The sequence below is a fragment of the Xiphias gladius genome, chromosome 11 (assembly GCF_016859285.1).
Source record: "Xiphias gladius isolate SHS-SW01 ecotype Sanya breed wild chromosome 11, ASM1685928v1, whole genome shotgun sequence".
NCBI classification, from domain to species: domain Eukaryota; kingdom Metazoa; phylum Chordata; class Actinopteri; order Istiophoriformes; family Xiphiidae; genus Xiphias; species Xiphias gladius.
In genome coordinates, this window is record NC_053410.1 from 7,460,384 (window position 1) to 7,481,815 (window position 21,432).

The 21,432-nt window shown below is 39.8% G+C and overlaps 2 protein-coding genes across 8 annotated transcripts; one reads left to right on the plus strand and one right to left on the minus strand.

Moving 5' to 3' along the window:
* Positions 1-8,261: 8,261 nt before the first annotated feature.
* On the minus strand, positions 8,262-12,649 carry fbxo5 (F-box protein 5). The gene is made up of 6 exons (XM_040139355.1): positions 12,475-12,649; positions 11,091-11,740; positions 10,417-10,587; positions 10,060-10,150; positions 9,468-9,695; positions 8,262-9,013 (listed from the first exon to the last, which is right to left on the minus strand). Exons 2-6 carry the CDS (start codon positions 11,714-11,716, stop codon positions 8,753-8,755), a joined length of 1,377 nt encoding a protein of 458 aa, XP_039995289.1. The 5' UTR covers positions 11,717-11,740; positions 12,475-12,649; the 3' UTR covers positions 8,262-8,752.
* A 2,074-nt stretch (positions 12,650-14,723) lies between these two features.
* On the plus strand, positions 14,724-20,867 carry mtrf1l (mitochondrial translational release factor 1-like). Of its 7 annotated transcripts, none has more exons than XM_040140154.1 (10): positions 14,725-15,033; positions 15,423-15,466; positions 15,543-15,829; positions 16,116-16,195; positions 16,345-16,449; positions 16,840-16,918; positions 17,554-17,717; positions 18,146-18,263; positions 19,579-19,715; positions 20,114-20,867. In XM_040140154.1, the coding sequence occupies exons 3-10, from the start codon at positions 15,646-15,648 to the stop codon at positions 20,324-20,326; spliced, it is 1,080 nt and encodes a 359-aa protein (XP_039996088.1). In that variant the 5' UTR covers positions 14,725-15,033; positions 15,423-15,466; positions 15,543-15,645; the 3' UTR covers positions 20,327-20,867. The 7 variants fall into 7 exon arrangements, with proteins under 7 accessions (XP_039996084.1, XP_039996088.1, XP_039996089.1 ...); XM_040140155.1 differs by having other exon boundaries at positions 14,725-14,884; XM_040140156.1 differs by having other exon boundaries at positions 14,959-14,977.
* Positions 20,868-21,432: the final 565 nt, after the last annotated feature.

Genomic DNA, 21,432 nt, shown 5'->3' on the forward strand with positions numbered 1-21,432 from the left:
ACTCACTTTGTTTACAAGCGCCAAAATGGCAGCGGATATTTGACTCATAGAGTAAATGTCATAAGCAATGTTCTGCAGGGCTGCGCCCAGATCAGCCAATCTTATTATTAGAAGCAAAGATGTCACTCTCTGGGGGTGAACGACTTAAAGGACTTTGCTGACTCAGCAATAGTTAGTATCGTTTTCAATCAGATGGCTTGACTTCACGTGTGGTAAAACAAGACCAAGATTCTACAGCCATGCTAGAGGCTTCACTAGGCTGTATTCAGGCACAGAGGTGCTTTGAGCTAAATGCTGACATCCAGTGTTGGAAAAAGAAATATTGTTATATTAATAATAATGTTTCTAATAATGAATGAATAGTGATTGAATATTTACTTTGGTTTAAATGAAGCTTTTCCTTGAAGGACATCCCTTCTTTGCCGGTTATTTGTATAGACTTACACAGTTTTTTTTTTTTTTTCAGGTAGATTCTTGGAAATTGACAGGAAATAATGTGAAAATTACAGAGTTGTAAAATAGGGTTACCAAATATATTCCTGAATTTAAAAAATTGTAAAGCAAACAAAATCCCCCCCAAAAAAACGAACCTAGAAAATCCACTCTGTAGAGCGCAGACATCCGCCAAGGCCAATGTCAACAACATACACCAGACTTCAGAGGAAAAAATTCAAATTCATAGTAAATGATATGGATCTGCCCCAAAATTTAATGGGTTCCTCCCTGGCCCATGCTCCATCCCGCCGCCAAGTTTGGTGCAAATCGGATTGGTAGTTTGAGCGTTATCCTGCTGACAAATACACAAACAAACAAACCAACGGACGCCGATGATTACATTGCATTCTTGGCGTGTTGAAGTACACCCATACATTATTACATCAACTTGACAGTATTAAGCTTTATGTGACCATTATAAAAGTAAGTGGAAAGCTGCATTTGGTGACTTGTCCCGAGAAAAAGCAGTCATCCTTTGTGAGTGTGTCTTTTGACTTTAACTGTCTTTTTAATGTATACAGTAAATCTTGTATTGTTGCCTGTTTTAAGCACATCCAATAGCCTTCAACAACATAAGTACACACTGTTAATGTGCTTATGTTTTTATGCATGTTCGTCTGTATGTGTGTGTGTGTGTGTGTGTGTGTGTGTGTGTGTGTGTGTGTGTGTGTGTGTGTGTGTGTGTGTGTGTGTGTGTGTGTGTGTGCTTGTGGGTCTTCGGGACGTTTGTGATTACTGCCTGTTTTGTGGAGAGAGTTCATTGATTATCTCTCATCTCTGCTGATCTTAATGGACCAAACAGAGTAAAAATAGACAGAGAGAGAGAGAGAGAGAGAGAGAGAGAAGGGGCTTCGGCCTTTTAACACCAAGCACTGTGCGTGCGTGCGTGTGTGTGTGTATGTATGTGTGTTTGTGTAAGTGTGTGTATGTGTCATTCATAACACAAACATAAGTTAACAAAGATGTCATTAGTGCAGATTCTGACCATTCAGTCTGTACAACACCCACAAACAGTCATTATTACAGTTGTGCAGGTTAAGTGAAAGATGCAGTTTGCGTGCAAAATCACGAATCATACACAGAAATAAAATGGTGGGGAACCTGGTTTGGGGCTTCATTGGTCATTTTTGCTCCAAAGTCCCCTTGAGGATTAATCTGGCCCGAAGTTGAACTGGGACGTTGGTCTGTGAACTGTGATCGATGCACGCAACGGACAGCTTCGGTAGCTTCTCGTTTCTCCTCCAAATAAGTTTGGCTAACATGGAACTTCTGTTTTAAAACTGTTTGATCACCTGACTGCTTGTCCTACCCTGTCTCTCAAGTGTAACTGCAATAAGATTACGTTTTATTTTAATGTACTGAGGACATGTTGTTAATTTACGTCTTTGGCAAGTTGCAAATCTGTTGATGCTGAACGTATCAGTGAAATTTTTACAGTCAGTTTTATTTGTTTGCTACCAAAATATCCGATCTTGTAGCACAACATCCGCTGGTAAACTCTGTGGCTATGTTTTGGCAGTCACAGCGCTTGGTTAAGGTTAGGTAAAGATCGGGAACAGAAAAAGTTCACCGCAACTTCAAACACAACATGTTTATTTACATTTAACCGAGACCCCAACCTTTCCCTAACCTTAAGCAAAGTGCTTTTGTCGCTTAAACGTAACCACAGATGGATTGTGGGTATCAACCTTGGTCCCTGGTGTCACAGTCAGGAGCTTTGTACACCTGCCATCCACCGCAACCGCCCCCTGGCCACTTGGTTGCAGGGCAGAAATCTGGAACGTCATTCAATCAAAAAAAAAACCTTGCCGCTGCAGGAAATCCAGCCAGCGATTACGTTGCCACCACAACGCCATCGGGACACAATTTAGTAATATATGAGCACAATTTCTAGGAGACAGGGTCGGCTTGTTGTAGCAACATCCATCTTTTTAGTGATGTGAAAGTGTTCCCAGATCTCAGCATTAAGAAAACACTTTAGATGCCATCTTGCTCCCAAACAGCCGATAAACTACAGAACTTAGCATTCATGTTCTGCCTGTGTTTTGATTAGACACATAAAGTCACCAGCCGGGCTTCATTTTTCCCTCAGTCTGAAAACTTGATTCACCTCCTGCTTCCTTCTCGTTTCCCCGGAGGCGATCGAGTTTCAGGGCTTTTACAGTTCAACTTTGGTGACATACGATCGACATGTGGAAGTCACTGTGCATCAAGATCATCAACCTGAAACAAACACACACACAAACACACACACTCATCTTTTTCTGCTCATCTTTTGAATATCAAAAGATGAGCAGATAAAATGCTGAGAATAGTGACAGAAAAGAGTAAAGAAGACGGGATGATGGGAAAAGGACAGACACTGATTTGCCTTGTTATCAGGAAAACACTTTCAAACAAAATAGTGAAATTAAAACACCTTTTCTTGCCTTTCATCAACATTATAAGTCAGTGGATATTCTGTGTTTTGTGACATAACATATTTAACAAAATGTTGACCCGCAGCAAATCGCTCTAAATGCTTTAACAACATAGGAGGTTTCAGCTACAGTGTAAGTGTTCCAGTTACCATGGTTATTAACACGCACACACACTCACATACACACACACACACACACACACACACACACACACACACACACACACACACACACACACAGTAACACACACACAGACACACACACAGCTCTAATCTCTTTTACAATTAGCAGCAGGTCTGACTGTGTAGGGTTTGTGTCTCGGTGCAGCAGCCGATCAATAAATCTGCCAGATAAATGATCCTGAGTCGCGGAGGGAGCGAAAGGCCACAGCACAGATTAATCAGCGGCCCGCCACCACAGGGACATCGGCAGCTCTGACGTTTTAACAAAATACTCCATTTAGTTCCATCATCGTGACATTTTCTTACATGTTAGGTCTACAGCTGCTGCTCTTCTCTCTGCTATATTGACCCACCTGTGTCTCTTCTTCAGGGCAACAGGTATGCGTCGATTCTAAGCCAACAAAATGTACATTTGTTGACACTTCGCACACGTCGCGTTGAAAGAAGAGCCTGGTAGATACTGGATTTCCGAGACCGACAACTATGTCAATATTGGAAAGGTTAAAAAATCTGATAACTATATTGCAGCTGAGATTTGTTTTTTAACTTAAAAATTTCCAATAAACGTCGCTTAAACCTGCAATAACGGGGTTTTTTTTGGAGACAAGTTGTGAACACAGCACTGACATATCATCATCTTTTAAGTTGATATCAAGAACTCGTCGGGAAACAGTTGCTTATTTACACATCAAACACATACGCAACATTAGCTTTCATGTGTGGTTTTGTTTCTGACCACCTCTAAAACGTAAGTCCGCTATCCCCTCTCCTTTTGCTCTGCTTTTGGTCTCCACCAACTCCTGAAGGAAATATCCGGGCCTTTAGCTGCTACATGCTTCACTATGTCCACCGGCTCTTCCGCAACTGTGTCATCCAAAGGGAACATTTTCTAAACTCCCGTACTGATTCAATGGGGAGACATTTTTTGTCCGTGCTTTAAAAAGAAACCAGAGAGACGGTAACTTTTCTTTACATCGAAGCCAGTCGCAGAATGTTTTTAGGCAAAATTCCACTCATTCTAAGCAGCACTGAGGATTCCTTTTACTGATATTTTCAGGCCCAGCGGTTCGATTGACATGATACACAATCGTTTTACGGTAGCCTGTTCTGACAGTGACCGCTAAGAGGGGCTAAATATCACACGGGAACATATACATGTACAAGCACACCACAATAGTGTTTGTTGATGAGTGAAACTACAGCTTGTAGTTTAAATTACACAGTAATGATAAATTACATGGGCTTTCATATAATGTGTTCTCCCCTTTTTGCTCTTTCACTACACAGTAAACGCAGCAATATTTTAACACAACTTTTTCCTGATTTCAGTTTTGTTTCCAATACTGTTCCTCATGGGTACCCAGGATAATTTGTTTCTGCTTTTCCAGCCTATTGTTCCCCATAGTCTTGTTTTCTTCCGCCGTACCTACCCACTGTTTTATTTGTACCTGATCCACCTACACACACACACAGTAAAAAGAAATACGACAAAGCTAGAAACAAGAGAAAGTACTAACTCTAGCCCATATAATTTAAAGACTAACTATTAGGAAATACAGTGTTTTATGGCGCACTCTAACAAAGACGCACAGCCGGATGGATACATAGTGCCACAACTACATACTGCAATTTGAATGTTTTCTGAGAAACTAGCAGGGTTTTTCCACATCACAGGACATCCAGCTTAACAGAAATAATTCCCATGCAAAGAGTTGAAACATGAATGAAAGTTGACTGACGTTAACATGTGTCATCACAACAAAACACAGAGCGACTCAGCTACAAAAGAGAGAGAGAGAGAGAGAGAGAGCGAGAGAGAGACGCGGGAGCCAAATGGGTCATCCTGCAAATGTCAGAGGTAACCATCTAATGTCAGCGATGCTCATTCGTAGCTTCACAACTCTCCGAAACAACTGATTCAGGCAAACTTTGTTTTCTGAAGAGTTTTTTTTATCCTCAGAGGAATTTTCCAAAAGCTGGTGGGTGTTTGTTTTCCCAGTCAGATTCTCAGGGATGAAAAATGGTAAAAGATATTTCTTCTCTCGAATCAAAGCAAACTGATAATAAAATGACCACAGCGCAGTTTTGTCAGACTATTCACAATTTACCTGAAGTGCAGCTCACAAGGTGTTATAAAGCACTACAAGAACAGTATAAAAGCACGGTGAGTGCACTTTGAAAGACCCCTTTTAGTGCCACAATATAAAACTTGTCTCATCAGTATTAAAATATGATGGAAAACCAGCAGAGACAGTATGAGTATGTCCTAAACTTATTTATTATTATATCACAATTACACATACAACAATAACTCCTGATATAATGAATTAAATTAACATGACCCGGACCAAGATAAGCGGAAGTGAACAGACGGTTTAGTTAATTCTTTTAAGTTTATTTAGTTTTGTTAAATTTGACTACTCAGTGCTTGCTGCAGGTCTGATGGTGTAGACTGAAACTCCACCAATAAAAAAAAAAAAAAAAAAATGAAGTGCCCCCTGAAGCACAAACACTGTCAGAAGCAGTCCCACTTTTAGTTTAGAGGTGTGTAATGTCACCACATTTTTATAACTAACATTACTGCCTACAGCAGACGAGAGAAAATATTTAAGACTTCTGTACATTAAATTCAAGATTTTTTAATACCTTCTAAGGAATGTATGTTTTCACAAGAAACTTTTTGTGACGAGAATGATTTTAATGTGTCAAATTGGCGGAGTTCGCCGTAACGTTACACCTCAAGTTATTTAATACTATATACTTAAAATCTTAAATTTCAATAATGCCCCAACTGCTCAAAGAAAGTGGTCTCCAGCATAAAAGTCCAGCTACTGAAATAATTCTTAATTTCTATGTTTCCAACACGACATTTTATTTCACACATACAAGAAGCAGTAAAATATTCACATCATGATAAAAGGTTCATCAGATACTGAGTTCGCAAATATCCAGCCTATACTGTTTCACACCAAAAACACATTTCAAAAGGTGACATATTAGTGGTATCAAGCACAAATGTTAATGATATTTTGCAGCGCCACAGGATAAAGTAATTCTCCTGAATGTGTTCTGAGCATTGATAGACCTATTTATCTAAGTATTTGCATGTGCAGTTCACATCAATTTAATCACTCAACTTGCAGTATGACTCTGTTGAATTCAATTTATTATGAGATGTGTTTATTCATCATTATACGTATGTATCGGACTAATTACTGGAAGAGAAATTGTCTCTTGTTTCTGTGATTTGACCTCTTCAGTGACATAGGTTGCTGTCTGTGGCACAAAGACACTCTTTATTGTATTGCAGCATGCAGCAGTTAGATCTTTACTTTTTTTTTCTGAGTTTCAAAAATACTCTGAAAGAAAAAGCTGTGAGATACAAAACGAGAGGCCCGGTACCAGCGATCCAGAGATGAGGAGCCCTGGATCAGAGGGAGGAAAGAATGCTGCCCTCTAGTGAAATGAATCAGAACGTGACCAGGGCTGAAATGCCAGAAAAACTGTCTCCTCATGTGTGTCCACGCATACAGATAGTCCAAGTAGTGAATGACTTTCAAGTTTCCCTTTAAGTTTAAAGGGTTAGATAACACCTGACACATTTACAACAATGCAAAGGAAAAGGAAACACTGCTTTTCCTTGAAGGTTGGAGAAGTGTCAGCGCATGTGCTCCTTGTTAAATAAAGTAACTTTTTGATGTCTGGGAGAACTGATGAAACAGCAAAAAAATAAAAATAAAAATGTCATTTTAAATATGATATTTGGTGTTTTATTCTGTTCAAACCCTATTTCACATTTACACACCTTGGGGAGGGGTTTGTTTACATAACACAGAATCCAAAATGGACGAACTTTAATGTTGATGAACTCAGATCCTTTACTTAAGTAAAAGTACTAATACCACACTAAACATACTCCAATGCAAGTAAAAGTTCTGCAAATTATGTAAATATGATCAGGAAAATGGACCTAAAGTTTTAGAAGTACTCATGCAGAAAAATGTCCTGTGACTGTTACTATATATTATATCAGTAGATGATTACTCATACATTAATGCACATCTTCTTTACAGCAGCATTTTACTATTGTAGTTGGTTGAGGCTGAGCTAATTGTTAACTATTTTATACAGCGTGAGACTGGAAACTAATGATTATTTTCATAATGAATGAATTTTCCCGATTAATCAATAGATTGTTTGGTTTGTAAAAATTCAGAAAATAGCGAGAAATGCCGCCACAATTACCCAGAGCCCAAAATGGCACCTTCACAATGCGCGTCATGTACAACCGATAGTCCAGACCTCAAAATGATTAAAAAACAAATAAAAATGAAATAATTAAAGCAGCAAATCCCCACATTTGTGAGGCAGGAACCATGAAATGTTTGGCATGTTTTAAGTGAAAAATGACAAACAATTCTCAAAATAGCTGCCAATTAATTTTGAGTCAAACAATCATTAGTGTGACTGTATATACTTTGGAATAGATTAATCTATAATAAAGTGTGATATTTGATAAGCTCTCTATATATTTAGTATGAAACAATCTTAATTTTTAAAGTAACTAGTAACTGTAGCTGGCATTTAAATGTAGTGCATTAAAATGTACAATATTTCCCTCTGAAATGCAGTGGAAGTATCATCAAATGAAAATTCTTAAGTAAAGTACCTAAAATTTGTACTTAAGAACAGTACTTGAGTATATGTACTTAGTTACATTCCACCAAAGGAAGTTTAAAACAGAAGAGAAAAAAAAAAAAAAAAAAAAAAGCACCAGGTCTGCATCATTTCTCAGAATATATAGCATTTTTCAGACTGTAAAACATCAGAAAAGTGCCCATCGCAATTTCCAATATTCCAAGGTGACATCTTCAAGTGTCGTTTTGTCCTATCAACAGCCCAAAACCCAAGGATATCAAGTTTCCTATTATGTGAGAAAACAAAAAACCACAAACTGTCAAATTTGAGAAGGCGGAACTAAGTCGGCTTTGACATTTTGCAAGAAAAATGACTTCAGTTATCAAGTTGACCCAAAACAGTAAAGATATGCATCACTTCCTATGGTAAAAGAAAACCCATGATCAAACTCAATTTTCACCATTTCACTGGCCAAACTCTGGGATAAATGAAGACCCACAAAAACACAGGTTAAGTTTTATGAAATATCTATTTACATTAAAACACAAATACAGTACATATGAACATTTAAAGACCTCTTGAGGATCAACATTTATTTAAAAAAAAAAAAAGTATCCAAATACTTTTAAAAATTACAATACGATATATTTACATCCATTTCATTTTAAAACATAATAAAATTGTACAATTTAAAGCGTATCAGTCTGCATTTCTCTTTTTTTTGGCATCCGATTTGTTTGTTCACAAACAACAACAGTTTTAGCCACATGACATTCTCTGGTTGATTGTCCCAGTAGTGTTTGTAACAAGTGCTTCACTCAGTTGATTCAGATAAGTAGAGCCAAAGATCTGCATGTAACACAAAGTTTAACTGCCTCAGTGCGAAACCATAAGCCACTTCCAGACTTTGTTTGTGTAAAAACCTCACTGTCCAAGCTACTGGAAACGCCGCCCGTGCAGAGAAAGACGACCCACCCTGTTAAAACAGTCAGTAATTAAGACCGAAGTAAACTTCCATCATAGGCGCCTGATGTTCTTCCTGCTGCGAGCGCTCCCCGGTATGATTGAGGATGTCTTGGAAGTGAGGAAGTGGGTCCTGGGCTGCACTGTTCGGCAGGGGGTTGAGCCGTGGAAAGCCTCTTGGCAGTGGGTGCAGAAGTCGAACAAACAGTTGAGGCGTGTGCACGTGGCCCTCCGGGCCTCGGCCGAATGCCTCGCTGGTGAGCCACAAAGTTTGCAGGAGCGCAGAGACTCGTGCTGCTTCAGACTACTGGCGGCCTGGACAGAAGAACAAAAAACACATGGATGTTTGTTAAGGCTGGGGTCTAAAGAACAAAGTGTACATTAATGCATTTTCCATAGCTTAAAATCCATTGTTCTCACCATATTATGCAAGAGCAATGTCATACCAAAGCTCTTATTAGCAGGTTTCACTGTGTGACACCCCTAATTCACCTTTATACTAGGGCTGCAATATTCTGTCAATTAATGGGTCAATAGAAAAATAATCAGCAAATGTTCAGGTCGTTTTTCAAGCAAAAATGCTTTAAGTCTAATGGTTCCAGGTTCTCAAATTTGGACCGTGGGACAATTGTGATGGACAGTTTTCATTGTTTCCTTACGTTTTCAGGACCAAATAATCAATCAAAATAATAACCGGATGGATATCCGGAGGATTAAAAGGATAATGAAAATAATCTTTGGACACAGTCCTTTATTCCCAAAAACTCACCCGCATGTATTCTTGGAATCGTGTACACTGGGAATTGGGTGTGCTGGCCTTTTGAGAGGGAGCAGTCCGTCTGTTGACCCTGCTCAGGGAGGATGAGGATGAATAGGATGATGAAGAGGATGGAGTGCTTGAGGAGGCCAGGGTCTGCATGCAGGATAGCACCAACCTGGATACAGCCACGTCTCTTGTCAGACCACAACCCCTTTGTCTCAAAGAGCTACTTGACTCCTAAAAAAAGCAAAAAAAAAAAAAAAAAAAGGTAACAAATTAGAAAACGAAAGACACGTGGCATAAGTTTCAGCCACCCATTGAGTATTTCAAAGGCATACTTGGTTAAAAAAAACCAAGCATGCCTGCACATAGACTGTAACTTCACATGTATGTTTGTTTTCTCCTATTCTTTGCCTCCATTTTAGTTATAAAGTACTGTACACACACACACACACACACACACACACACACACACACACACACGTTAATTTTACAACCTTCTAAAAGCTGTGATGTGCTTAAATTTTTGGGTAAATAATAATTTCTGTACAACATATCTTATATTTCTTAAACGAGAGTACCCTTGTGTGGGTTTCCTCACCCTGAGTGACTCCTCAGCTCGCTGACACCTGTTCAGAGCTGTGGTATCTTCACAGATGATCCTCCTCCAAGTCCTACTCACTTTCTTACAGCTGTGAGAAAAGGTGAACAGGTGATTAACATACGCATGAAAAACATAGTAACTATGAAGAGAAAGTAGAATTCTTGACAATCTCTGACAAGTATCTATACTCAATTTTCCTCTAAACTAGAATAGATCAAGGCTCACAGGTCTTGCCTTAATCTGAGCTCTCTCACTCACACACAAAAAACTACTTAAGCTGATCAAAATTGCATGTTGGCCATCGCTTGTGTGTACGAGCCCTCTCTCCACACGGGGAAGCATTTTGTAATTTACCTAATGAGGTCCATGTCTCCCAGCAGGGCCAGGATGTTGGTCAGGATGCTCCTCATGTTCTTGGACAGCAGAGATGTAAACATGTCGACGTACTCCTGACCCATCTTGCCTCCGATCACCTGATCCAAAAGATGATCCTCTGCCACCTTTGTGACAATGCTCCAGTCGTACCTGAGACACAGGGAAACAATTGTAATTTGCATATTTACGGAACATTTTTACAAAAGTCATTTTTTGATCAACTGAAACAAGGATTCAAACTGGACCTTGAATGCGGTGGAGCTACACTACCCTGAGAGTTACCCAGAGAAATGAGACCCCAAGATTTGTCTTGGGCACAGTACTTGTCTGCTAGTGTGGCTCCTGGTAGGATTTCTTACCATTTTCAAAAACAAATTGTGGATGTGAGCAGTAGTTTTCTGTTTTAACCCATAATATGGTTTCACTGAATACAGGGCAGTTATGGAAAACAAAACTAAAAACATTCACAATTCCATTTAAAGTTTTTGATATTGTTAAGATATCCCATAGGCAGAAAGATTTGCTTTTCTGCCTCTCAATACAGACTAAGTACTGGTAGCTTCCAGTGTGTACAAGTCCTCTGTTTTGCAGCACAATGAAGAAAATGCCTTTGTTGCTCGCTATAAAGCCAAAATATGAGAATGTAATCCTACCTCTTATTCTTCAGATAGTTCTTGGTAAGCTCTTCACACACAGCCCGCTGGAACTTCAGTATAGGCAGATTGGGGTCACTGTCATGGTCAAAGGGGGGGGACGACAGTGGGTGAGCTGCTGTTCTCCTCCTGGGACGTAGTACAGGCGTGGAAGCTGTCACCAGAGCTACTGGTGAGCTAGAGTTTTTCCTCCCTTGACATTTGGAAGGAGAATGATTCGGTGTCCCTTCTTGGTGTGTACTAGAAGGCAGCAGGGTTGCCGTGGGTTTTCCCTGGACGTGGTCATCCTCTTCATCCTCGTGGTGGTCATCAATCTGACTGTTCTGCAGAGACAGATACCCACTCTCCTCAAGCCCTTCATCCAGAGTCCTTTCATGCTCCTTGTTGGTGCTGTTTTCCTTGTTGTGGACCGCTCTGGTGTCGTTGTTGAGAGAGAACAACACTGTGGTCACACTTGCAGGGGGCCACTGGGGTTTGATGGGGGTGGGCTCTTTCGCTGGGGAAGGTTTAAGGTGATGCACCTTGGACTTGGCAGCCGCCACACTAGCAGAGCTTTTCTCCATTTTGTCGGCCCTGGTAGCCTCGTAGCAAGAGCATTTAATTGTGGCTTTCTTAGAGTGAAACATATAGCCTGTGCAGTATGTAGGTACCTGGATAAAGCAGACAGATCAGGGGACTGTGTTACATTTTACGTGCTGAATGTGACTGTTCAGCATGGCTTCTCTCGTGCAAGCTAACCTAGCTACCTCTAACATCAAAGTTAGCTATTAAGTTTGCCAGGCAAGACTAAAGAAATATCTCATGACTATATTGCTATTAAACTGTTAAGATAAACTTTGAATATAGTTAATAACTCTACCGCCAAATATTTTACGAAACGAATGGTTTGATTTTGGCGCGATGCAGATTTGGCGGAAAGTTACCAGCAGTGACGTGAATATACTCAGACGGGAGACCAAAGTTTCTAGATGCATATATTAGTATTTTCGAAACAAAATTCCTCTTATGACATAACCTAGTGCTCACTACGGGTAAATGTTCAGTGCCAGATATCATAGGTTATTTACCTCAATTTTCGCGCGTACAGTGCGTGTATGGCAAGTACTCTAACTGCGAGGCTAACTTACCTTACCATCTCTTTTTGCACCCGTATTATTCAAATTATCAGTACTAAATTTACTCTGAAATTACGCATAGTTTCTGCTCGTATTGTTAGTAGACACTTAATTTCCCTAGCTTTTCGACCGACCGAGCTACCTAACTAACTAACCTTGCAGGTAACGTTAGGTCGGCTAGCTAACGTCGCTGACAGACCATCATTTCTCGACTAGCGTCTTAATATCAATACTTCGGAGGCTGGGAGACATTAAGTGAAGCCTCTTACCTTACGTTTGTAGATATTGCTATCCAAAGCAGACCCTTGCTTGCTTCCTCCCTTCCTTTTACCCGGGGACTAAGACTCTCTCTACCTAAATTAAATGCTCCTCAACTGAAAATCCGCCACTCCTGCCTCCTGATTTGAAATCCGTGCGCAAAAGGCGCAAACCAATCATAGCGAAACGGGTCTGTCCCTTTAAACTACCAACCAATGGGAGCTAGGATTTTAACACGGTGTAGTGACGTCGGCGCGCAGTCGACGTAGTCCCGCTAGTCATCGCACCCAACGTGAAACACGGATGTTAATTGCCTCGCAGCAGCTTTGTCACCGTACTTGTAGTCTACATAAATTAGGTTATACCAGCAGTACTTAGTATTTAAGTATTTGAAACTACCAAACCTCCGCCGAATTGAATATAAGGCTACATTATTGCAAAAGCAGGAATATTGTAGAGGTAGTGCACGGTGATCATTCAAAAATCATAATAATATTTATATAGGTTAATATTGCTAAGGGATTTCAAAGTAGCATCTACATAATTGTTTTTACATGTGAAATACACCTTCACAACCTTTCGATATCCAGTGAATATTTATGATACAGTTTCAAATAGTCCACACAGTTCACTATTTCTTAGTTTTATGTTTTTTTACATTGTTGCAAATATTGTATAAGAAATTTAAAGTTAAAAACTGCTCCGTATTGCCTCATCTTCTTCTTTAATCCTATGAAAAGGCTGAAAGATACATACTAATGTTGCTTTGATGTACACGAAACAGAGTATGTGTAAGGTATAACAACCTAAATAGCACAAAATGAGTAATCCCATGTAGTCCTGTTTCAAATTGCATCATACAATCCAAGAAGGTCATTTAGCCTTATCGGTGTACCAGTAACTGGGGTAATTTTGCAAGGAAAACACAAAAGAGGAGACTGGAAGAGAGCTAAATTCTCTTTCAGGAATCCCACTGTTTGAGAAAAGAAGGAGAAAAAAAAGGTCATTCACGGCATAGTTTAGTTCACACCCCTGCTTGGAATGTAAGAAGTGGCTCTTTCATTGAAACCAGACAGGGGGGGAGTTGTTGGGGGATTCGGTAATCTAGTTTAGTTTAGATCACATTACCTAATGTGTTTTTAACTTTTCACTTTAATTGTGTGTTTTTTATTGTGCATTATAGGCGAAGACACAGGGGCAGAAATCCTCACTCAAGTCAAAACCAAACTTTATTAGGGTGCTTTAAGTAAGTGGCTGTTCAATGTACAACACAGTGAAATAGGGAGACAAACAAGTAGAAGTTAAAGAGGAGATGAGAAAACTAAGGTCAGTGACAGACAGAAAGTGTAAAGCTGTCTGTGCTCTGTCTCCTGACATCTTTGCATACTGAAGTGCATAATGCTAATGAAATGATGATCCCAGAGTCAGTCCTATTTTCAATGCAGCGTCCCATTTACACACCCACACAGTCATTTTAATCACAACTAGAGGACAGGACAGGCAAAGCAGGTAGCTGGCCCAAAAGCCCTACGTTCACTGCCTGTTATTTGGTTAGTAATGCATTTTTACATATGAGTATCCACCAGTAAAACAAAATATCGACTGAAATGCCATAGGCCTTGGATCCTGCATCATTCACTTATCCAGATGCCCTGTCCTGGTTGACTGATTGAAAAATTACGCAATTAATCATTTCAGTCATTTTTCAAGCAAAAAGAGTGAAACTATGCCAAATATTCTCTGATTCCAGGCTCTCAAATGAGAGGATTTCCTGATTTTATTTTTCATACATGATTGTAAAAGAAATATTTTGGGGTATTTGGTCGAACAAAACAGTACATTTAAGGACTTCAAGTTGTGATGGGCATTTTTTTGACATTTTTTTTTGACATTCAATAAACTAAACAATTCATCCAAAAAAAAAAAAAAAATCAGCAAATTAATTGATAATGAAAATAATTGTTAGTTGCAGCCTTAAAATATACTGTCGCGAGGTCTGGTCTGCAATTTGCATTGCAGTGATGAGGGATTTATGCACAATGCACAAACATCTGGACATGAAATATGAGACATAAACCCTGTAAATTCATTAAAATAAATATCTACCATGTAATTTAAGCCTTATCTTTCGAAATTTATATATTTTTTTATGTCCTCTCACATCCGCATTCGCTTATATTTCCCTACTCGGGGCTGAGAGGGCTTTTATGTTTCGTTGCAAAGTGCAGTGATCGTGGGTGGGAGTCATCTTTAGCCTGCTGCAACTTTGCCTGCAGAAGAGCATGTCCTGTCCACCGCGCATGCGTGTAACATTCAATATGTCTGCACCCTTCAGCAAGGTGGTGAAGGGGCAATATTTGAATGAAAAACCTTTATAGTTAGCGGTTAGATATTCTCTAGACAGTTCACGACTGGAAACAGGTTCGTTGTAGCCGTATCGATGTTTCCGATAGCAGGAAAAACCTACCGGAGTCGTTCGACCGTTTGTTATTCGACTCACAGATCACATATTAGGTAGCTAGAAAACTCAGTGAGCTGTTTACTTTCTCAATTTCTTCTTATGAAGTCACGTAAGTTGAAATCCAGCCTTTAAAGGCTTTTTAAAATTCCAAATGTTCAGCTCGGGTTGCGGTGGTCGGTTAACATCTCATTGTAGTTGTTGGCGATTTGAATCTATTACACAATTTGCAATAAAGCCTTACTAGGTGTACTAAACGTATGCCGAATTAAAATCTGCCTGATTTAATTACAGAATATCAATTGTGATTGAAGATATACCGGCGCACACTTCTGTGAGAAATAAGAACATTTAAAACTGTCACATTTTTGAATGAAGTTTGGCTTCAAGTTCCTTCCGCAAAAGAGAACAGCTTGTGCCGCAGGCAAGTCATATGAGCACCTGTTTGTGCCTCTATAAAGTGAATTTTCCAACCAAATCTGCTTATACGATGGCTTACAGAAGAGCTGGAACCCTCCTTACAACAGGAAAGGAGTGTTTCTTCAGTAAGTCTATACCTCTTTTTCAAAATTCACCAAATGTCATCAGCCAAACTGTGAAACTTCAAAATCACCGTGGCAGAGCCACGAGGACTCTTCACACCGGTGCACCGTTGCTGGTGGCCAAGTTGCTGTCGGTGGATGAGCTTTTTGCCAGGAGGTCTCTGCGGGAGTACCTGAAGAAGATGGAGACAGAGTACAGTGAATGTCTGAGGGCAGTCAACAGGAGTCCCATGGAGGAGCCATACAATGAAGACGAGCTGAGGACCAAGAGGAGCAAAGTGCCCCTGCTGGCTCCTCTCATCCAGAGCATCAGAGAGCTGGACACCAAACACAAAGAGATCGCTGAGACGGAGATGCTCCTGAAAGGTGAGACTGCTCTGCTGCCGCCACTCAGTGACAATAAGTAGTTTGATTGAAGGTATTTTGTGAAATATCTCTAGTTACTAAAGCCACAGTTCCATATCTTCTCTTTTGAGAGGCGGAAATCGTCAAATATTTGACATTTCTTCACTGTTTTTGCTTTAAAATGACTGAAATTAACTAGTTGCCAGTTATTTTTCCTCTGATCAACCAAAACATAAATCGACCCATTGTTTCAGCTCCACATATCACATTACCCTAGTTTACTGTATGTTGTTGTTTTTCCTCGAAGATGAAGACCCGGCCCTGCGAGAACTGGCGGAGCTGGAAAGAGAAGACTGTTTGCAAGATATTCAAGATCTTAGACAAAAGGTAAAACTGACATTTCAGTTTTGCAACAAACTGCTGCAGTGTAAATAAACACCAGAACTAATGTTAAACCATGATTTAACTGAAGACATTTCCATTTGCTGTTTTTTTTTTGGTTCCTTTCTGTCATATCAAACTGCTTCACCAATCAGATCCTGGATCTGTTGATCCCTGAGGAGGAGGCTGATCTGAGCGACCTCATCCTGGAGGTCACAGCCGGTGTTGGGGGTCAGGAGGCCATGCTGTTCACTGCTGAGGTCTGGAATTACTTATATCTATCATTTATTATTTTAAACTGTTCTTGTTGAGTTGATGGACTTTTTAAAACAATACCTGGACAAGAAATTAGCAGCACGTTAATTTAGAGAAAGATCAATAGATACATTTTATAATAATTTGGACACACATAAAAAATTGGGACCCAAGTAAATTGGTAATTGCAGCAAACCAGAAAGGAGTATTTTTAAGTTTGGGGAATGCCCCTACCTAGTGAGGTGCCATATGATTTTACATCAGGACAACAGTAGGAACCTTAGAGTGAATAGCGAAAAAGTGACAAGGACTCATGGCTCATAATTAACCTAAAAACCCCAAAACATTTTCTGTGTGTTTACCTGATGACTCGTACCGTCTCCTCTCCTCTGAAGGTGTTGGACATGTACCAGGGCTTTGCTCAGCATCACGGCTGGTCCTTTGACATCCTGGAGCACATGACCAGTGAGCTAGGTCAGTAGATACACACACAGACTAGTGATTATAGCCAGATTAAAGGGTCAGTTCACCCAAAGCATAACAAACTTTTTTCCCATACATTTCATTTTCACCTCACACCTATTTTTCCATTTTAGCACTTATATCAGTTTCATTCAGTGGAGTCTTTGTTGAGTATGATGGTATCTATGTAATATCTTATAGATTGTTTAAACTTCTCCTTTGCTTCCTTATATTATGTTTATATATTTTATATTTTTTCACCTACTGCTGTGGTCACGTTATAGTTGTGGATATCTTAAAACCTTGGCAAATAAAACGGAAAGTGGCTCAATTTATGGCTTTCTTACTTCAGGCAAACTGACATTTTAAGGCGATGCTATTTATGCAGCTGTCATGTAAACACCTTGACAGGGTTATCATCTAATTAAGGAAACAATTGGGCTCAGTGTAACCCTGCGAGTTCCCGAAATAGCACAGAGTAAATGCAGACATGTGGAGTGTTCACTAACTTAATTTTTGACAGGAGCTTATGAAATAACTGCATCTCATTGCCACCAGTTTGCAGTGAGACTGTAAAGAATCACCTGTATTATAAATAAGTGACTGACATCCTAGTATCCCTGTACATATTGCTCACCTACCACCAGGTGGACTACGCCACGCCTCGGCCAGCATCAGCGGTCCTCAGAGCTACAAGAGGATGAAGTTTGAGGCTGGAGTCCATCGAGTGCAGAGGGTTCCCAAGACTGAAAAACAGGGCCGAATGCACACCAGCACCATGACTGTGGCTGTACTGCCCCAACCCACTGAGGTACAGTTTTTCATGATGGATGGATGGATGGATGGCACAAACAGAAACAGTGTGCTCATACGTGTTGTTTTCCTTCTTGCTGTTAAAACAACCCAGTTTCCCTACAGGACTCAAGACAGATGGAGTAAAAAAAGATTTTGAACAGCATGTTGTTTGTGTTGCTTTAATCTGTGTGTATTATGAAAATCACAGAAACAAATTCAAAAAATATGAAAGAAAAGTCTTTTATTTTGGTGTAACTTAGTAAAGTCTTACCCCAATTGCTCTAATTTAGTTCCCGTTTTAGCTGTTTCTTCATTTCTCACTCACTTCTCGTTTAACGCTGATTTACTGTGCGGGTAGGATGATAAGAGTAGCTCTGTTCTTCTGCTCACCTGCCGTTAATTTAGACGTAAGTAAAATTGCGAGTGTTTGTGTGTTCCTGTCAGATCTCTTTCACGATAAACCCAAAGGACCTGAGGATAGATACTAAGAGGGCAAGTGGAGCTGGAGGCCAACATGTCAACACCACAGATAGTGCAGTCAGAATAGTCCATCTGCCTACAGGTAAAAACTGCAAACACCTTTTGTTGAAATAGATAGAACATACTTCACAGTTGAGCTTATTAAACAGTGGGACGTGAACCGACAGGTGTTGTGGGGCTACTCTTAGTTCGTCCCCAAATGAGGGAAAAAAGTTTGGCCTTTGTCGGACTTACTTTTATTTGACATGCTTAAGAAAGAGTGACGAATTGTTCATAGGGTACCTAATCTATCCACTGGCACTGGGCACTATAGTGCTGTTAATAAATGTGCTCGATAGAGTGTGAAAAACTGCCTTTTAAAACACCAAAGACCAAAGGCTAAGCCATTTGTAATCAGGATTCCTGATTTTAAATTTCTCCAGCACTGAACGTAACTTTGTTTTCCTCCAATTAGTGAATATTTAGATTTTAAATAACAAACTTTTAGTATTGATAAAGTTGGGAAATAGATACAGGGGGTTTTTCACTTGTGCATAAAACCCCTCTACACCACCATAAATAAATATTCAGTTTACTAAAATGTAAGACCATCATTTTAGAACCTGGAACCATCAAGTTTGGACATTTCTGCTTCAAAAATGACTAAAACGATTAATGGATTATCAGAATAGTTGCAGATTAATTTTCTTTCTATTGGCTAATCGATTTAGTGGTGGTCAGAAGCCCCCTTTGAACAGGGGTTCCTCTGCACTCCTTTGCTTGCTTGATGTCACCTAAATCTGAGTCAGTGTACTCTCAGGAAAACAAAAAATGTAAGGGGCGTTGTCTTCGTTGTAAGGTTATGAGTTATAGGAGTGTCGTTCCTTCAGAACATGAGGTTCTACTACTGTAATTAGTTCAAACAGTCACAAGTCTAACAGTCAAAAGTTAGTTTAAGTAAGTATCTTAAGTGTCTTTCTCTTAAAACACCTGAAAAGTCTGTTTCTATTCTCAAGTATTTCCGTATAACATTAAATATGCATGACAAAATACTGTAAGCACAATTAACATTAAAATTAAAGTTAACAATCAAAACTCATCTGCTTCATCACGAACGTGCTTTGAGTATACTCGATTGACAGTAACCCACCAACTGTCATCAGATTTTGAGTCAACTGTTGCTAAACTCTGATTGGTGCTCAGCTGAGCCCTGCCCACCTCAGACCAATAGGAAGTGCGCAGACAAAAACACAAATGCAGAAAATATCTCGTGTGAAAGAACCAACACTGCTCTAACAGAAAACTGTAAAACTATAAACTGGTTGGGAATAAAGGTTTTCAGGGCCTTAACAAGAAGAAATGGGTATAAGTTAATGGGGTGCCCACATAAGTGTAGTACGTTTGTGTGTGTTTGCTAGGTGTGGTTGCAGAGTGCCAGCAGGAACGGTCCCAGCTGAAGAACAGGGAGAAAGCCATGAAGGCTCTGAGGGCAAAACTGTACAGCATGAAGCTGGAGGAGGAGACCAGCAAACGGTACAATCAGCGTAAAATACAGGTGAGACGCAGTGAGACACATATAATGTAATCTACAGGTGGAGACGTTCCAATATAAAAATACAGGTCTGACAAGTGATGCCGTCTTTCCGAAATATCGGTAGCATTTTTTGTTTGAAAGATCTAGGATGTTGAATTTCATTAGTTACTGTCAAAATAAAATTAAATCAAATGCAGTATATACATTATAAAAAGCTCCACATGTTTGAATGTTCAAGTGATTTTGTGTCTTGTTTGCTTAAAAAGTGGTGTAAAGAATAAACAGTGCAAGATAAAGGACAGCAAGATGAAAAGGATGCATGCCAAATAAAGGTAGAACATAAATAATGTAGAAAACTGAGGGAGCGAGGGAGTGTTGTTTTTATATTTTTACCCCCCCCCCCTTTCCTCCTCCTCCAGATTGGCAACAAAGGCAGATCAGAGAAGATCCGGACATACAACTTTGCCCAGGACCGTATAACAGACCACCGGATCGGTATGACGGTGCACGACGTCAAGAGCTTCCTGCTGGGAGAGGATCTCCTTGATGAGATGAACACCTCGCTGCAAGAGTTCTCCAACCAGGAGACGCTCATGGAACTGCTGGGAGAAAGCGACCAGGAGGGTTCATGAGTCTGCCCCCGAGGCGGGCGGATGTTGTGGGAAACTTCTCGCTACGTTCAGTATCTCAGCAAAGCGCTAACACTGGAATATGGGTCACCGCTACTCTGCTTCAAATTCTGCAGTGACAACTGTACGGAAAAGGACCATGACGGTGCCCAAGTCTTAACGCTTCTGCCCGTCCAGAGTTAGAAATGTGTTTGAGTGAATGAATTTTTTTTGTTTCCCATTCTTCGCAGATGGAGACACAGGAAACCGTTTTTGTAAACCGTTCGCACATTCAGGATTGAAAAGTGACGTAAGCACAATATATAAGTGGCCACTAAAGTGACTGCGCCACGGAGTGATCGTAAAGTCTTGTATTTGAGCATGAGCAGCAAAACTAATGACTGTTTGACAGTAATGAGAGTTTCTGGCCACCAGTGGTGGAATGTAACCAAGTACATGTACCCGAGTACTGCTCTTAAGTACAATTTAAGTTACTTGTAATTTACTTGAGGGACATTTTACAGAGTAAAAATAAACGGGTCAGAGCTCTCTGGTGGACAAACTATGTAATGGAGACTGTTTCTAAATTACCTAAAACATAACTTCGGGGTTTCTGATGTGACATTTTTATTACTGCTGGCGTATACGCAGAAACAGATATATTAGTATAGTGTAATAGTGACGTATCAATACTCCTTTAATTGAGTAGGATTTTGAGTGCACAGCTTTTACTTGTAAAGGAGCATTTTTACATTTTGGTACAGGTACTTTTACTGAAGTAAGGTTTCCCCACTGCTGGCCACATTTACTCAGCAGCAGTTTCTCACAGAATTTCGAGGGATTTTAGGGCCACAGCTTATACCGAGCATTCATTAAAACCTGACAAAAAATACTTTTTAAATGCTACTTTTTCTACAAAATTACAGTTGAATGCAAAAGCTTGGGAATCCTTAGTCAAATTACATATTTTGTTGATTTTTTTTTTTGAAGAGAGAAGGAAATACAACCCCTGCAGAAAACAGTAATTGTGGAATGTGCAAAAGTTTGTGTCCCCTACTAAGTCAATACTTAGTAACACTGCCTTTGGCAGATATTGCAGTTTCTTTTTGTAGCCAGCTTAGACTCTTCAT

What these genes read in the sequence shown, in the direction of transcription:
- fbxo5 (XM_040139355.1), bottom strand. Translation starts at nt 11,716, where the DNA reads ATGTTTCACTCTAAGAAAGCCACAATTAAATGCTCTTGCTACGAGGCT. An exon ending in AACTATCTGAAGAATAAGAG is followed by an intron (nt 10,588 to 11,090) that starts GTAGGATTACAT and finishes CCTGTGTCTCAG; the next exon opens with GTACGACTGGAGCATTGTCA. An exon ending in GGAGACATGGACCTCATTAG is followed by an intron (nt 10,151 to 10,416) that starts GTAAATTACAAA and finishes CTTTTCTCACAG; the next exon opens with CTGTAAGAAAGTGAGTAGGA.
- mtrf1l (XM_040140150.1), top strand. Translation starts at nt 14,904, where the DNA reads ATGTTTCCGATAGCAGGAAAAACCTACCGGAGTCGTTCGACCGTTTGT. An exon ending in GACGGAGATGCTCCTGAAAG is followed by an intron (nt 15,830 to 16,115) that starts GTGAGACTGCTC and finishes TTTTCCTCGAAG; the next exon opens with ATGAAGACCCGGCCCTGCGA. An exon ending in AATAGTCCATCTGCCTACAG is followed by an intron (nt 18,264 to 19,578) that starts GTAAAAACTGCA and finishes TGTGTTTGCTAG; the next exon opens with GTGTGGTTGCAGAGTGCCAG.